This window comes from Apostichopus japonicus, chromosome 9, assembly GCF_037975245.1.
Source record: "Apostichopus japonicus isolate 1M-3 chromosome 9, ASM3797524v1, whole genome shotgun sequence".
NCBI classification, from domain to species: Eukaryota; Metazoa; Echinodermata; class Holothuroidea; order Aspidochirotida; family Stichopodidae; genus Apostichopus; species Apostichopus japonicus.
The window spans coordinates 30,299,492-30,316,630 of record NC_092569.1 but is presented as its reverse complement, the minus strand read 5'-3'; the positions used below and the strand labels follow the sequence as shown (position 1 = coordinate 30,316,630).

Genomic DNA, 17,139 nt, shown 5'->3' with positions numbered 1-17,139 from the left:
TTCAGCGTGACATTTCTTCAAACCCGAAATCATGGAGAATTTTTTCAAAGTTTGTTTAACTGTTTTGACGATTTGGAACTCGTTTGGAACAGAAATGGTAAGTCTTTCCATTTTTTATTCTTTTTTTTATAATATATTACTCTATTGAATATCTTCTGACTGTTTCAAGTCACATCAATGAGCTGCTGCGCCAATTTTATTAAAGTTAAATGTTAAAACAAACTGAGTGGTAGCATCTTACAAGAAATAGGTACACACGGATTAAAATACTTAATGACATTCAGTAAGAAAGCCTTCAATTTAAATACTGAGTATATTCAACTTCGCGAAAGGACAACTGTGTTTTGCCTTAGACGTTCTAAGACGTTCTAATTGAATCGTTTATGCCAACAAACTGTGTTCTTTAAAACTTGCTTCCATGTACAATACTAAGAATAAAAGCCAATTATACATCTCAAAAGTGTTTTGTTACGTACCAAATTTAATCAATCACGTTTGGTGATGTGGCCGGGAAAATTTTTTATGTTCAAAGTTCGACTATATAGCTTTCCAATATCATGTACAGAACTTCAGCGCACAATTTTCCCCTCAAATATCAAACCCCATTGTTTCACCGATACACACCAACGCGTTACAACAATCCTTCATTACATTTTATAAATTATTGAGCTTTAATTCACATGTTTTTTTTTTTATTTTAGTTCAAATTCATGCTCCATAGTCCTACTTCTCTCTTCAAGTATAATAACTAAATGCTAAACTGTAACTTTCAGTTATTTCAAGATTCATAATTTCAAATATTTCTTCTTGTTTAAAATTAAATCATGCGATTCCCCTATCAAAATAGAGCTATACTCTTTGTATGGGTAAATGTATACAATGTTCTCCTAGGCAGTCTAAAATTGAACAGATGGTTTATAATGTCTTGCTATTTTTACATAAACTGAACATATGCATACGTATCACTTGAGTATAATCTGTACAAAGGCAACGTCCCTTGTCGGCTCTGTTATTTTGATATGATTTCCGAACAGTTTTGTTATTGATTGTCCTTTTTCAAGTTATCAGTATGAAAATATTAAAGTAACATTGGCGTTGGCTTATCTACAAACAATAGCAACATTTCTATGTCAAAATACCAATACAAAGATAATTAAGTTATATTTCAAATAGTCAACAGTTTGATAGCTTCTGTGAACAAAACTATAATGATATGGTACATTCTTTAAGTAAGATATATTAACTTTAAAAGAGTGGAAGGTTCCATACTTCTATCAACTATCAAATTTGAAGAAATGTTCAATTTAAGTTTGGTGATATTGCTGCAGTTAACTATCATCTAAACGCGAAATTTTTGCAGCTCGTTATCTTTTGTCCAATTTCTGATCAAATTCTTTATCTCTTGCAATTGTCATCATTATCATGTTATAGAAGACAGAATTTTAATATTAATTTTTCTATTATATTTTCTTCATAACGAAGATTTGTAAAAATAGCGGCTGACAAGTTCGTCTTATATTCTCTATTTCAGAACGTACTGCTATATTGTACTATATGTTAGCTTTCAAACCTGTGAAATTTGCAAAAAAATAGGAAAACAATCAAGACAGAAATTATCTTTACATTTTTGCAGACTATGTGTTTACTATTTAACGCATTATAGCTTAATACTACATGTGCATCCCTCTCAATCTCGTGCTTTAATAATTGGAATGGAGGTTTTTATTTAGTAAGATATACAAGTATGTGAAGAAGAACTTACCTTACATGTAAATGACACCTTTTAAATCTCAGAGTTTCCCTTTGCTATGTAAGTATCAAAACACGGTAATCGTACTCCAACAAGAATAGCTGGGACGTTGTTAAGGATCCCTACGGGTAATTAAGGACTGTTAACACATATGCGTTACATATCATGTCTGGAATGTTCTAATGTGAAAAAATAACTTAAACAGAAAACATCTGTCTATATTAAGCAACAAGGTTTAATTAAGGAAGCAGCCGGCTATTGCCTTTGTTCTTTCACGTTAGCTTACATATCATGTACCAGGGTAGCTGTAACACCGGAGAAATGCCATTAACCTAACGCTTCCTGGATGAAAGTTGTAATATGAAGTTCAGTTTTGAGTTTATTGACTTGCAGTCTAGATATAAATTTTAGGCAGAAGATAAAAATAATACTGCCTTAAACTAAGAATTTTCGGACCAGTTCGCCTAAATGTTCTTTATTCCGATCAAACAGCTTCATATGATCCTTTTTACATTACGCAGGTCATCGTCAGTGCCGAGGGGCGGTCTCCAGGTAGGTGTAGTAGTTATCTGAAATGATTTAACTTATAATAAGAAGTTAACTCTCTGAGTTATATCCCTTACGTATAAGGCTTCCTGGTCACTTCGCCCAACAACTATTTCGCTCAACTAGCATGGTCATTTCGCCCAACCAGCATGGTCATTTCGCCCAACCAGCATGGTTATTTGGCCAAACCAGCATGGTCATTTCGCCCAACCATTTTTTTACCCATATTCAGTTAGAATTATATAACTTTTTTTATTTCACTAGTTCCATTTGGTTTATTTTGGGTTATATTACTTCGTGGTAAGTAAATAAAGTGATGTCCGTTCGATATCGATCGGAGTCTGAGCAGTTATTTCGGGTTTAATGAGAGGATTACACATTAGGCGGTTAAGCATACAATGGAAGTTATTTTATTATACAAACAAAGGGGAATCGTTCTCCATAAAAACATATCAAACCTAACTTCTAAAACACTGATCAATCATACCGACTGTAACCACTGTAACGTTACCAATTCCCGAACGTTTCCTTATTAAATTGACCAATATTAAAGTATAATATTTCAACAGTGTTGGGAGAAATGACTAGAAAGGTGAGGCGAAATGACCATGCTGGTAAGGCGAAATGACCAACAAGGTTGGGTGAAATGGTAAGGTTGTGCGAAATGGCAGTTGGGCGAAATGGATGTTGGGCGAAGTGACCAGCTTCCCGTATTATAATCGTTAACACCTAGTTGGCCAACTGAATGGCTGAAAATATTGGCTCTTTATAGTGCTCGCTCTAGATGTTTGTTTTTCAATCGTGTAAACTTTTTTGAACATCTATAATGAGATTTATTTCCTCTCAGTAGCATATTTTCAATCTCTTCACGTCGTAAGTGCTACATCGGTATTTTCTCAGGTACGTTAAACAAATGGGATTTGCCTGTTTTCGTGAGTCTTTTGATATGACTTGGATGTGACTGATAACTACGAAAGCGTGATGAAAAATAAGTTCAATTTACTTTGTCTTTAATTTTCATTGCAGGCTGAAACTAATTAAAACTAATGATTCTAAACAGTTACATCTGAGAATTCAATAACGATTACCGTATCAAATGTTAGTCGCGATATCTTTCTCTATATGTTAGTTGAGTAATAATCGGTATTTAAACTGATTAATTACCTTTATTTTCATTGTAACAAAACCAGTTCTCTTACAATTGGCACAGAAAATAAGGCGATATTTTCGTTAATTGAAATGATTTTTCAGTCACAATAAAATGTTAACTTTGTTTAACTTTCCATCCAGGTTCTTCAAACTTTGTATTTCAACAACCTGAGTATCCAAGAGATTGCAAAGAAGTATCAAATTCATGTTCTTTTACCCACAATACATCTGGAGTGTACTTTATTAAACCAGATGGCTATCCAGAACCGTTTGAGGGTTATTGTAATAATGATCTTGATGCTGGTGGATGGACGGTACGGCTGATTACTTGATGTGTCCTTTTCAACTTTAAATAGTTCATTTACTTATTTTTTTGCATACAGTAATATTTAGCGATGTAAAACAAGGTTATTTCAATTAGAATCTTGATATTTTTATCAAAACGAAAGTTTAAATCAATGATTTTATATATTTTGAAATTTAAGGACAGTGTGGTTCTTTCCCAAGAAAACCGTAAAACGCTAGCCCACACACTGCAAACTTAAGTTAGAAATATAAGTTCTTATTTCGGTGTAATAATTGTTAGCAACAAATCGCATTGCAGCCTAAGGGAACGAATATACATATTTAATAATGTCCTGGTTAACGCTTTACTTTTTGATATTCGTTGTAGGTACTACAGCAAAGAAGATTGGATTCTGTTAATTTTAATAGAAGTTGGAAAGACTTCAGAAATGGCTTTGGCTTTCTAGGGAGTGAGTTTTGGATCGGAAATGAGAAAATTGCCTACTTAACAAATCAAAAGCGGTACCAACTGAGAATGGACTTTGAGAACGTTGCTGGAGAAACTTACTTTGTAACATACGACGATTTTCGTATCTCAGATGAATTGGGGAAATATTATATATCAAGTTTAGGTACATTTGCAATATCAGATGGTAAGTGCCTTTTACATTCTTTTTAAATTTAAAGCCAAAATAATGAACAAAATTGTTTATTAAATGTCAAAAGTAAAGGTGCGTAAAATGAAAGGTTTACTCTAAAAACCGATGGATATTTTGAAAGTAAACTTCACACGTCAAATATGTTTTCTTACTTTGAAGAAACTGCTACAGTACATAAAGTTCGAAAATACATATCGTGTACTAGAGAGTAGAGCGGCGATACAATACATATATTAGCGATTACAATATGATCATGTGAGTGCGAGTATAAGCTCTAAGCGCGAGTTCAAATACTTAATCTTACATTAGTATCTATACTAGATTTCCAAAATGCCTCCATAAGTTAAAGTGTGATTACAAACTCACTACAAGACTGCTTCGTACTCGACACTAACCTTGGCTCTAAACAACGAACCGTATCTAAAATTTGTTCAACAAAAAGTTTACACTGAAAACAGGTAAGTCTCCCAGTTTTATCAGCGCAACCAACGCAAAAGAAATTTGATGTTGTTATTAAGTATCGTTGTTGTCAGAAAGCAGTATACTTACACCGAGGGAAACTCTGAACCAGAAGCTATGACTTTTGGTTTCAAACCAGTTGTACAGCAAATGATGGGGTGTTATCTCGTAATGTTCAATAACTATTAACATTAATGTGAATACGGAACGCCCACTACTTGATATAAAATGTTCTGGATTAATTCGAACTGTTTCTGAGTGTGTGTTGCTTTCCTTTAACCTCCTGACAGCCACGTACTGAAGTAATGACAAAAAAACTATTCTTTGCCACATGTCATATTCGTCGTGTCTGTAACCGGTTACTATTATTTTCCTTTTCTGTTTTCTAGAATCAAAGATTGAATGGTGTCCAACTAATGAGATATTTAGCAATGAGACATGTGAGAGGACTTGCGATGACCCTGACACTTGCATCTCGGCTACTTCTCCCAAAGAAAAAGAGCAATGTGTTTGTGTCGGTGATTATCTGAGACAGCAAGAACAATGCATCCCTCTGAATCAATGTAACTGCTTCGTTGATAAAAAAGGAAGTGTATTAACGGTCAGTACGGTTCTCTTAGGACATTTGTAATTCTTTTCTCCTTATTCATTGTCCCTATATTTAGGGGGGAAAATTTACTATGTTAACTTGTTGATTATCACACCACATTTACCGATAACCGAGTAGCGCTCACATCGCGATTGGGCAAGGGCATGGACCCCACCTCCGTCGCCAGTCCAGGCAAAACTGTCTGTCGAGGGACGTATTACAATTAGGCGGGAAGCATAATACCAATCCTATGGAAGTGCATCCCCTTATAAATCTAACACAAAATTCATGGGTACTTAATAAACAGCCTTGCTGTTAGATTTTATTGCAGGCAAAATGTATAGTCGTAATAATGTTGAGTCGTAATAAGCCGTTGAATGCAACATTTGACGGCTACTTTTGTTCTTGAAAGCGGATCCCTGGGCCCCTACATTTTTCATTGGCCACCTACCTTTGACATCCTGTACATTTAACTGTGACAACCGAAATTTCATAATTTGTTTACTAATTGTTGTTTTTCATTTCGCTTAATATCTTAAATCAGGTTGGCGATTTTTACGTCAATCCAAGATGTACACGAAAATCAACTTGCCGAAACAACCAAATTATAGGGGCGAGTTACCAGTGTAGTGTTCACGCAACCTGTGCTAAGAGGAACGGTGTCCGTAATTGTTACTGCAATCCAAACTACGAATGAGACGGAGAGACGTGCACAAGACGTACACAAGATTGCTACGATCTTTATGTGTCCGGTACACGCAGTGATGGCGTTAACACCATTTACCCTGATGGTTGGCCAAGCGGCGTTTGGGTTTACTGTGAGATGGAGAGTAACGGAGGAGGATGGACGGTGAGTTTCGCAAACAATTCAGGATTTAAATCCTGAATTTCCTCATGTTATACATAACTCTCCTCAAAATAATGCACTGCAGATCTCGTTGAGATGAACTTGTTTATTCTAAGGAGAAAAATCAAGAAGCAGAATACTCTGGCGCATGATCTCACTTTCACAATATTCATATCTTCGTTAACTATGTTATGGCTTTGGATGTCATGCTCTTAAGGATTAGTAGAATATATTGTTGATTATCTTTTTATCCTTCATTTTATAGGTTTTCCAGCGACGATCGAGCGCCTCCGTTGATTTTTATCGTGGTTGGTCGGACTACAAGAACGGTTTCGGTAATAAAAAACATGACCACTGGCTAGGTAACAAATATATCCACTCTCTGACCAACCAGAAAACGTACCAGCTTCGTATTGATCTAAGGGACTCTGGTTCATCATCGTATTACGCCATATATTCGACTTTTACCATTAATAATGAGGCAGACAAGTATCGACTATCAATTGAATCAAGCAGTAGTGGAAATGCAGGTGAGTAGTTGAAGTTCTAATCATTGAAGCATGCATAAAACTGGACCGATTACGTCAAATAGGAGAAGCGTGAAGACCAAAGAAATACAAAAAAACATGCCAACCATGAATGATCATATGACGTGCTCCCCTATAACGATAATTCTTGTTGTACTCCTTGAATGTGCATTCTACAACTAAAGTCTTGATCCCATAGCTAATTTATATGTTTCCAATGTTCCAAACATTGCTATTCTATTTCAAACGCATGAACTGCAGTTGGAAGGTACTTGGGTTATCAAGACTGTTTAAAATGCGAATATACATAAGAAGCAGACGATAAGATTCGCTAATCCTTGGTAACATAGGTCTCCTTGCCGTGTTTGCACGTGACAAGCACCTACATGATAGGAGCGACCGTCATACACAATATATAAGACTACTACAGTAGATATTCTAAAAGTAGCCAGGCTCTATGTTTTTTTCTGACACAGAGAAAGTAAATCTCAACATCCCTATCACCCCAACATAAACGAGTATTCTGAAATTCAACGTAAATGTATGTTGCCTTAGCGCTGTTGTCTACGAAACTCGCAACATTTCAAACTTACAATGGGGTAAATAATATGTTATTAGTATGCTTTCTGGTCACTTCGCCCAACTACCATTTCGCCCATCAGGCCTGGTCATTTCGCCCAACCAGCCTGGTCGTTTCGCCCAACCTTGATTAAATATGATACTTTGGTAAGGAAACGTTCGGGAATTGTTAACGTTACGGTGTACGAACCGAATATTAAGGAAACTTGAAGTCGTGGTTAAATTGATTACATATGTTGTTACATTGACTAAGTATAGTACTTCAATATTACGGACGGGTTTTATATATATATTTTTTCAATTTAATAAGGAGACGTTCGGGAATTGTTATTCGGTAGGATTGATCAGTGTTCAAGGGGTTAGGTTTGATACGTTTTTTATGGATACCGATTCCCCTTTGTTTGTATAACATTAAATTAACACTATGTAGACTAGATAAACACCTAACTGCTGTGAACAATACCCTTGATTAATGCCTGGCGGACTTGATAAACGCTTGACCGAAGTCATCAAGCAGAACAATAGCTGTGGATTAATAAACCAAATTGAACTATTGAAATAAAAAGGCGATATTATTCCACACCGATTCCCCTTTGTTTGTGTAATAAAATAATTTCCATTGTATGCGTAACCGCCTAAAGTAGTGTAATCCTCCCATTATAACCGAAATAACTGTTTAGACTCCGATTGATATAGAGCGGACCTCACTTTATTTACTATCACGAAGAAACATAACCCAAAATAAATCAAATGGAACTAGTGAAATAGAAAAAGTTATATTATTCTGACTAAATATTAGTAAAAAAAGGTTGGGCGAAATGACCAACAAGGTTGGGCGAAATGACCATGCAGGTTGAGCGAAATGACCAGGATGGTTGGGCGAAATGACCAGGATGGTTGGGCGAAATGGTAAGGTTGGACGAAATGGTTGTTGGGCGAAGTGACCTGCTCCCAGTAGTATCTGGAAATATGTCACATGTGCCTTCTTGTTAATATATGTAGCGAGACTTCCAGTGGTATGTATATTTGATAATTCTCATATGTACAAACGTTGAGGTACTATTTTAGGATAATCATGTTGTATAAAGTCATCGAAGTTTTATCATTCATAGCAAATTGAAACAGATATCAGATGTTATATTTTTAATCATTCGTCTATATAATTTAAATAGTACAAAATTTAGTCAATCAGTCTGTTCGAAGAAGTTAAACATACGAGACTAGATTGCAAATGTCGATACAAATTAAATAATAAATTAAAAAATCAATATCACTGAATCCATTCGTGAAAGTAGCATATCAACTTTGGTTACTTTGTCAAAACCCAAAATATTAGCTACTATATGTAAAGTCAATTCACTTTAAACCGGTTCTATTCTTCATTTAAACTTATTTATTTCATGATATGTTATGTGTGTAGTGTAATCTACGTTTATACTGCAATATGTGAGCTCAGGTTGAAAAATTCAAAGATTACAACGTGCTATAATAAACGGGTAAAAATGAACAGTGGATGGCAAATTAACACCCCTCTGCCCTGCCCAGTAGAACAGGGACCTTTGGATAACTCGGGACTAGATCTTTGAATGATACCCTTGCTTTCATAACTTGAAGGATATAAATCGCTACCTCAGATAGCCACCCCCCCCCCCCCTCCTGGCCCAACTTCGAAGAAAGCCTTAATTAAACCGTGCAGTACAAGCACAGAGTTCAATAAGAGGAGAAATGAAATTTGGTGATGCAAACTAAATTACACATAATATTATTCAAGAAATTACACGATTTAATACCGACACACAAGAAATACAGTACTCCAGTTTTGATAGACTAGGAGACTAATCAGATGGGGACTTAGAAATAAGAATCAAAACAAAAAATTAATGGCTATATTCAACACACGCAACCCCCCCCCCCCCTAAAAAAAAGAGCGGAACTGACGTGTTCATCTTGGTATAACAAAAAAACGCACTGCCCTCTAACTTGTATCCGATGTAGGATTTGCTCAAAACTTATCAATTGATCGGTTTATTTACTCTTTCTCGTTTGTAGCAGTTGAAAATGGTCTGGATTATAGCAACAATACACAATTCAGTACAAAAGACCAGGACAACGATGGATGGAGCAGCTACGACTGTGCGGAGAGACATCGAGGAGCCTGGTGGTTCTATAAAAACTGGGACTGCAGACGTGAATATTCTGCTTCTCAATGTCGGTCTTACTGTCCCAGTTTTAGTTTCTGTGGATTATTTCCAGATGGCAGCGACAATTGCGCTTTTTGCGCTTCTTCTCACCTCAACGGAGACTACGACGGCTCCACTCGAGGAACGAACATCTACAGGTATAGGTATAGTGATAGTGATACTTTGGACAGTTACGGGTGTAGCCTGCAATACACAGACATGAAAATTCGGCCGGTGTAGACAAAACACCGTATAACACAGTGTTCGACAGTGAAGGCTTTACTTACAAAGTATGGAAAGATCCATGCAGATCTTCGAGTGTCGAAAACCACGGCGGGCTGAAGACAAGAAAGAAGCAGAAAATGCAACAAAAATATCAACCAGAGCAATTGACGAATAATTCATATTTTAAGGGAATGAAAGTATATATATCAATAATTGAAATCAATGTCAAATTGTGAATGTTAAAAATCTTACTGTTGTTTGATAGTTTACAATTGATTATTGTATGAGTCTCACAAAAGAATAAAATAAAAAATCAAAGTGAACATGTCCATTTTTCTTTTCATGGTGTGTATCCCAAACCTCACCCCCCCCCCCGCTCCACAAAAAAAATAGTGTGTAGGAAATTAACAATTGAGTGAAAGTGGATAAGTAATGATTCTTGGTTTCTAGGACCACACACCTACATATTGTCATACATCAATGGAAGTTACAAGTGTAAAGATTCAATGTAACATACACTTGACGAGATAAGAGAATGTCGAAAATCACCAGCTATGCACTTTAAACAGTTATTATTATTATTATTATTATATATATATATATTCCCATATGATTATCCCCTCTCTCCCAACACCCATGCCCTCCCTTCCTACCCGCAATATTGGGCTTAGCCTTGTCATAAATTAATAGCATCAGTATAAGTTAACATTATATCATTCTAATCATGCTTTACCTCATATAGGGAAGGGTTGTGTGTTCGGGGGTGGGGCTAAGTTGCCATGTATCATTGCAATCATTTTATTCAGGAGCCCATGGTTGGTTGATCATGATTTCTGGAAAAAAAAACATTAATTGGAATAGCATGTGCACAGTGGCTGATATTCTTACAATTCTGTGTCCAGTATAAAGTCCTTTTGTTAGGAAAATAATCAATTTTATTCAAAATCAAATATACTTGATCAATAACTTGATAATAAAACTTGATCAAACCTAGCACTTTTGTACAAGAACTTTGCTCTTTTGGCAAAAATTCCTAAGCGCTCAGATGACTGCAGGTTACCCCCTACTTGTGCCGAGTCTCTTGAGGTAAAATTTCGATCAAGCTATTCACTTCAGCAATACACTAGGCTGATACGACACTCTGTCATAACGGGGAGGTAAATCTGTTTTACATCCATGGTTTAAGTTTCTCTACGTTTCCCAGTCATTTAATCGAAGAAAAACGCCACAGATTTTGGATTAATTTTGTAAGGGGGTTTCCCACTGTCTGCAGGCAAACACTTAAAGGTAGTATAGTTTAAGCAGAGGACCTCTAAGGATAGTCTCCCTAATTTGTTTTTGTTATTTATGCCTAAACTTGTTAGCCACATTTGCCTTGTTATTCTAATGTGCATGCTCAATTGTTTATTTTCAGCCGTGATTTACCCCATAGGTGCAAGGAAACAAGATCATGTTACAATAGATAGGTTGTACACTGCTATACAATAGGCCCTGTGTGACTTAGTTCTCTTTAGCAGAACCAACGATATGACACTATGCACACTAACACGTATATGAACGATGTGTATTGTAGGCATGTACATATTGTACTGCGACGGTAAAAGATTTCGAATCTTTAACTTTTAAAAGTAATAAATGGAATATGGAATTTATCAGGCCCGTTGTAATACCGTGGTGTTCCCTTCACTTGTGTATCTGCTCTCGTAGAGTTGTGACTTTCTGAAAGCCTTACTTTATGGCAGCGAGACTGAGACACATCGAAAGCTTTATATTTCATTGATCGATTAAAATTGCATATACTGACTGGGAACTAACTGCAAACACGATTAATTGCAACGACAAAGAAGAGATACAAGAGATGTCGACATATTTCACAAGGTAGGCCTTTCAATGCGGCAACACCTCCATATCGTACGGCGCAGTATGTATACTGGCCTATGATAGCAACTGATCTACCGGAATATCACCAGACGTTGAGGCAGTTTTTTAACCATAATGCACTTTTGATTGATAAATTGCTACCCAAAATGAGTTAAAAATACTGAACAATTCTAGCAACCATTCTTTCTCATGCAGCTACAAGTATAATGGAAGGGTAAAGTTAAAGGTTCACGTTCTAACAAGAAGTATGTGGAAAGTATGTTGTTATTGCTTCGCGTTCACGGTTCACTCTTTCATGCATCGTGTTTCCAGCCAGTAGGAATCTGCTAATTTTGACATCAAATTGATCTAAATAACTGTCTCGTTTGACTAAACGAGAACTACAGTATTGTTTGTGTACTAAAATACTTTAGTATTAGCCAAAATAAAATAAAAAAATTCGCCTCCAGTTATGCATTTTAAGTTAAGCATCTTAACTTGTTTTTCTCTTAAAAGAATATTCTGGTGGCTAAAGTTGATTCTGAACAAAAATGCTGAAGTTGTATTGAATCTAACTGTGAAAACCACATCCTCATAGCATTTGGTATTGTGAAGATATGAATGTTTAAAATTTAGTGATAATTTGTAAATGCATCTGGCAACAGCAAAATGGATGATGCCATCATGACAATTAAGCTGAAAATGTCTCGTTTCCTTTACATCTCAATGAATTATTCACAAACAAGAAGAATATTTCTACGAAAATATGCTTCTTTATGTAATTCTAAGTACAGAGAACTTTGACAGCTATCAGACATCCAAATGAATCATGTTTCAAGGACAAATCAACAAGAAGATTATCATAGCCTATGTAAGCTTCCAAAGAGCATTTGCAAATAAGACATCACAGAACCCCTACTGTGATCCAACTTCATGGAGTAGTTGAGGGTTTAGCCAGTCAAAAATGGTCACATTCAATCAAACATATCTCAAGTTATTAATGGTCCTCCTGTTACCCAAGACAATTAAATTTCTTTCCGGACAACCAAAGTCAGCTTTTGAGGTCGTCTGATGGATGACTAGTGCCTTCGGGTTAGCCTATTCAAGTCCCTAATATATATTTAATGCTTTCAAGTTTAGGAAAATGAACAATTTACCACATTTTCATTTTTTGAACTTTCTTGACCTGAGATGACCTTTGACCTACCTTTCAAACAATATAGATAATCTGTTCACTACAAGGAACCCTCATGCCAAATATGAGCTTCATCATTAAAAGCCTGAAGATATGCTTTTTGCAGGTTTTTATAGGGTATTGCCTCTCCTCAGGTGACCTTTGACCTCCACCAAAAACATCAGGGATCATCTACTTGCCCTAAAAACCCTAGAAACATAAATAATATATATGAACTCAATCCATGATAGTTATAGCAAGATTTACTGTTTACAAGGTTTTCAGTCTTTGACCTAGAGCTGTTGACCCCAGACGACCGCTGACCAGCATATACAAAATCAATAGGATTAATGTACTCTATATGGAAAATGTACCTACTACTTACGAAGGAGATACAAATCACGAGTCACAAAACACACGGCCACTGTAGGGTCATACCACACGAATTTGTGAAATCCAAGAAAATCTGAGTAACCCAACTTCCGCTGTTAAACGTCTGATCGTGAAATTGCTTACGACACAACAAGTGTACAGCAGTGATAATGCTATACTGTAACTCTCGCAGTCGTGCGTAGGCAACACACCGACAAGCGAGCCACAAAGCCTCGTGAACAGACTATGTATATTGTGCAATATACAGTGGTTGACTAGTTACACATACATTACCCCTTTGATCAACCTCGCTATTATCCTATTAAGCTTCAAATATAAAATCATGAGTAGCAATAACCTTGCTTCCCTTTCTTAGTTTTGACGAAAGTCTATGAAGGGATTGACACTTACCAAAGTAAATTTTTAAGTGTTGGGGAAATATTTACACTCTGAAGTAATGAAAGTTTCAATCTGAACTGGTTGCAAAAGGTGATTAGCGTTCAATTAAGAAACATTTATTTGGCTGCACCTAACACTAAGTCTAAGGAGAACTTATACTGGTTAACTACATGTGAGGGATTTCACACACTAAAATTGCATTGAACTTGTCGCGCGTTCTGATTCATGTTGTGCATTGCATAAGGTATGGGATATACATATTTATTAATCGGTTTTCGACCCGATTGTTAGTGTATTGGTCAAAAATGAGGATCGGAAAAATATGTTTCATTTGGAAGCCCGGTATGGGCAACGTTTTTAGAGCGAGCTAGGGGTTGAATTTTTTTAAGGCGCGGGGTTTTCTTTAAAGGGGCCGCCACTATTTTTCGGGGCGCCCATTTTCACTCGGGAAAACAAAACTTAGAAACTTAGTACACTTAGAAACAACGAAGCTGCTGTATATCACATAACATCAAGGGCGGCGGAACCGGGGGGGCACAGGGGGCACGTGCCCCCCACTTTTCCTCAGGTTAAAAATGTGCCCTTTTTCTACATAAAAATGTCTAAATAAAAAAAGAGTTTACAAAGCGAAACCCACGTCGAATGAAATATTTCTGGAATTTTTAAATGTTTACTACCACAGGCGTAGGAGCCCAATTTGATTTGGGGGGGGGGGGGGGGGGGGCTGTAACGACTTGCCCGAAAAAATATTACCGAAATTTTTCGCGCGCTACGCGCGCGTTCTACATCTTAATGTGCATATCATATAGGCATGCGTTGGTTATTACATCGCATGCCAATAACATACAATCATTTGCCGTGTTATAACCTTTCCAAATTGGTTATAATTATTGGAAAAGTCGTTACAATAATAATGATCATAATAATACCAGTTTAACCATTGAAAAAGTTTTTTTTCTTTCAGTATTTTGACATATTTCATTGCTTTCATGCATGTATCGATCGCGTGTGCAGGGACTTGGACTTTATAATGATTTCACCTCATTTTGTCTTTTTCCTTGTTTCCCAATTTGCACATTAGATATTGCAGTGCTAGTATGCATTGTTTTCTTGAGGGGGGGGGGGGGGGTGGTGGCGTTGATGGAGTGATGTGTATACGCAAATAAGATAATACAATAAGAGTTATAAAGGATACTAAAAATCAGGCTGCATCAGTCCAATCGAATTTCTGCAAAGTGCCCTTCGATGTTGGTGCCCCCCAGATTAAAAGTGCTTCCGCCGCCCTTGCATAACATCATATCCATGTGCAACAGGCTAGCACTACTATACTACTGTACTTACCCACCCACGTAACGCTTATGCATTCACGTAAAATGCCCAAGAAGTCTGTTTTCGCGCTTTGCTTTTGGCGAGAACATAGCAACGTACGGTCACTACGGTACATGAGGCAAATGAGTACCAAAGGGTGTCAGGCTCATTCCATCCTTTCAAAGGTGTCATCTGACCCCCTTACTGTCTTAGTTTGACCCCCATAATGAGTATCTAAAGGTGCCAGTATGTAAATGAGTATCAGAGAGTGTCTCGCTGATTCCAAATGTGTCAACTGACCCTCTCAAATTGTTTTGACTCCACAAAGCCGGCTTATTGCTGGCCACCACAGTGGTGTATTTTGACACACCTATCGGAGTAAAATTGATGATTACACCCAAATGATGTCAACATAGGAATGTGCATTCTCGGAGCGATGCAAGAATGACACTCACTAAGGGGTCACTGTGAGTAACTGTGGGTGTCAAATGCGTGAAAATGGTGTCCAGAACACCTATACCCTTGAAAGGTGTCAATTGACACCCAATTTTATTTTCAGTGTATCCAGTATCATATATAATAGCTATTTAATTTTCCTTGCCGTCCCATTTTTCTTCCTTGAAAATGTTTTGTGTGCGTGGAAGGGAGAGCTTTTCCTCTACCTCTAGCTACGGCACTGTCAGCTAAATAATAGAATGGCGTAGGCATGCTGATACTAATAAAATTATTCACGCAAAGTCATGACTGGCAGTGTCTCTGTTGGCTGAAACTGTTGGTATCCAACCCTCTGAACCTCCTGAGAAGTGGGGGCCACTGTTAAACTAACCACTTATAGCTACGCCTATAAAGTAGCTCTACGCCTCCAAATAAGCTCTAGCTTTGCCTCTGCTGGTTATTAGATATAAATTTCATTTAGAAATTTGTATAAAAAAATGTAATATTAACCTACCTTTTCATAGGTCAAACAATGCTCCTTTGAGTAAATATCTTATATAAATTAAGAAGATTTTTCTTTATAATTTATAGTCCTTATTGATGTAATTCGTACTGTCAATAAAAAAATTAGTCAAAACCCAGTGAAACATCTGATATGTTGATTCAATCAGATGTGAGGATACTCGATTCCGCAAACAGGGTGTGACGTAGTCATCATAACGGTTCATTTAGCATACCACTGACAAACTTCGAATGTTCCAAATATTGAGATATTTGTACATACATATTGATATTGTAGAATATATCATTCCGTACATCACGGTATATAATATGTATTGTACTAGTTCATGCATGTTATATAGAGCTGATTAGTAGTATCACTTCCTGTCCTTTCGATACTGCTTTAATGTTGCCTTCCAACCAAAAGCGAAGTAACTTAGCTAAAATAATCACTCATAAATGTTTTTTTAAAAAAGCGGTAATAGCAGCTTAAACAGAACAAGTAAATCAACATTCCTATTAATTTCATCAGCTTAGTAGCATTGTCGTCGTTTGGCACACAACTACAGAACATTTAACATGAACCACACTAAATGTATTATATATTAAAAGTGATCATCGTAATTGATATTCGTTTTAAAAACCAAATACATTTACATGTATTGAATTAGTATTGCTGTCATTGGAACTAGAGGCACGATAGTCAATACGTATACAATTGGTATTATGCTGTATTTATCGGAACAAGGACAATTCAACATATGCAACTGAAGCTTACTGCACTATTGAAAGTTCAAGATACAAATAGCTGTAAAAAATATTAAGTTGGACTGTGCATGTCGAATAGTCTTCTTTACACACATTTGTATAAGCTGTTCACCAAATCATAGTTTAAATAAAATGATGGCATTAATGGACATCCATACTTCTACGGTCATTTCAATATGGTGTTGGCAACCCCTAAATAGATACCATATGTCATTTGCCATCTTGCACTCCATCGAATATATTTTCGCGTGTCATTTATACAAACTTAAAATCATGGAGAAGTGTTTCAAAGTTTGTTTGACTGTTTTGACGATATGGAACTCGTTTGTAACAGAAATGGTAAGTCTTCTCTTTTATTTAATATAGTTTATATTTTACTGAATATTTTCTCTTTCGCAAATAACATAAGTTGCGTCAATGTGTTGTTGAGGTAACTGTTCATATTAAATTATGTGACAAAGTGAAGAGTTAGCGTCTTCGAAGAAATAGGAAAGTATCGATGAAAAATTCTGATAAATATCAGTTAG

General features: G+C 36.3%; 2 protein-coding genes across 2 annotated transcripts in view; both read left to right on the top strand.

Annotated features, from left to right (window-relative positions):
* Positions 1–10,067, top strand: LOC139974377 (uncharacterized). The gene is made up of 8 exons (XM_071981487.1): positions 1–97; positions 2,272–2,302; positions 3,587–3,759; positions 4,119–4,383; positions 5,238–5,449; positions 5,982–6,287; positions 6,550–6,814; positions 9,440–10,067. The coding sequence occupies exons 1-6, from the start codon at positions 32–34 to the stop codon at positions 6,132–6,134; spliced, it is 900 nt and encodes a 299-aa protein (XP_071837588.1). The 5' UTR covers positions 1–31; the 3' UTR covers positions 6,135–6,287; positions 6,550–6,814; positions 9,440–10,067.
* LOC139972940 (uncharacterized) overlaps positions 6,202–17,139 on the top strand; it is a 30,444-nt gene continuing 19,506 nt past the window's right edge. The window contains exons 1-3 of the mRNA XM_071979258.1: positions 6,202–6,287; positions 6,550–6,619; positions 9,440–9,728. Coding sequence (XP_071835359.1) covers positions 6,202–6,287; positions 6,550–6,619; positions 9,440–9,728 — 445 coding nt within the window. The remainder of the gene's footprint in view (positions 6,288–6,549; positions 6,620–9,439; positions 9,729–17,139) is intronic.

Excerpts from the sequence above, each read along its gene's own strand:
- LOC139974377 (XM_071981487.1), top strand. The coding sequence starts at position 32 with ATGGAGAATTTTTTCAAAGTTTGTTTAACTGTTTTGACGATTTGGAAC. Across the intron at positions 4,384-5,237 it reads TACATTTGCAATATCAGATG|AATCAAAGATTGAATGGTGT; the intron begins GTAAGTGCCTTT and ends TCTGTTTTCTAG. Across the intron at positions 5,450-5,981 it reads AAAAAGGAAGTGTATTAACG|GTTGGCGATTTTTACGTCAA; the intron begins GTCAGTACGGTT and ends ATCTTAAATCAG.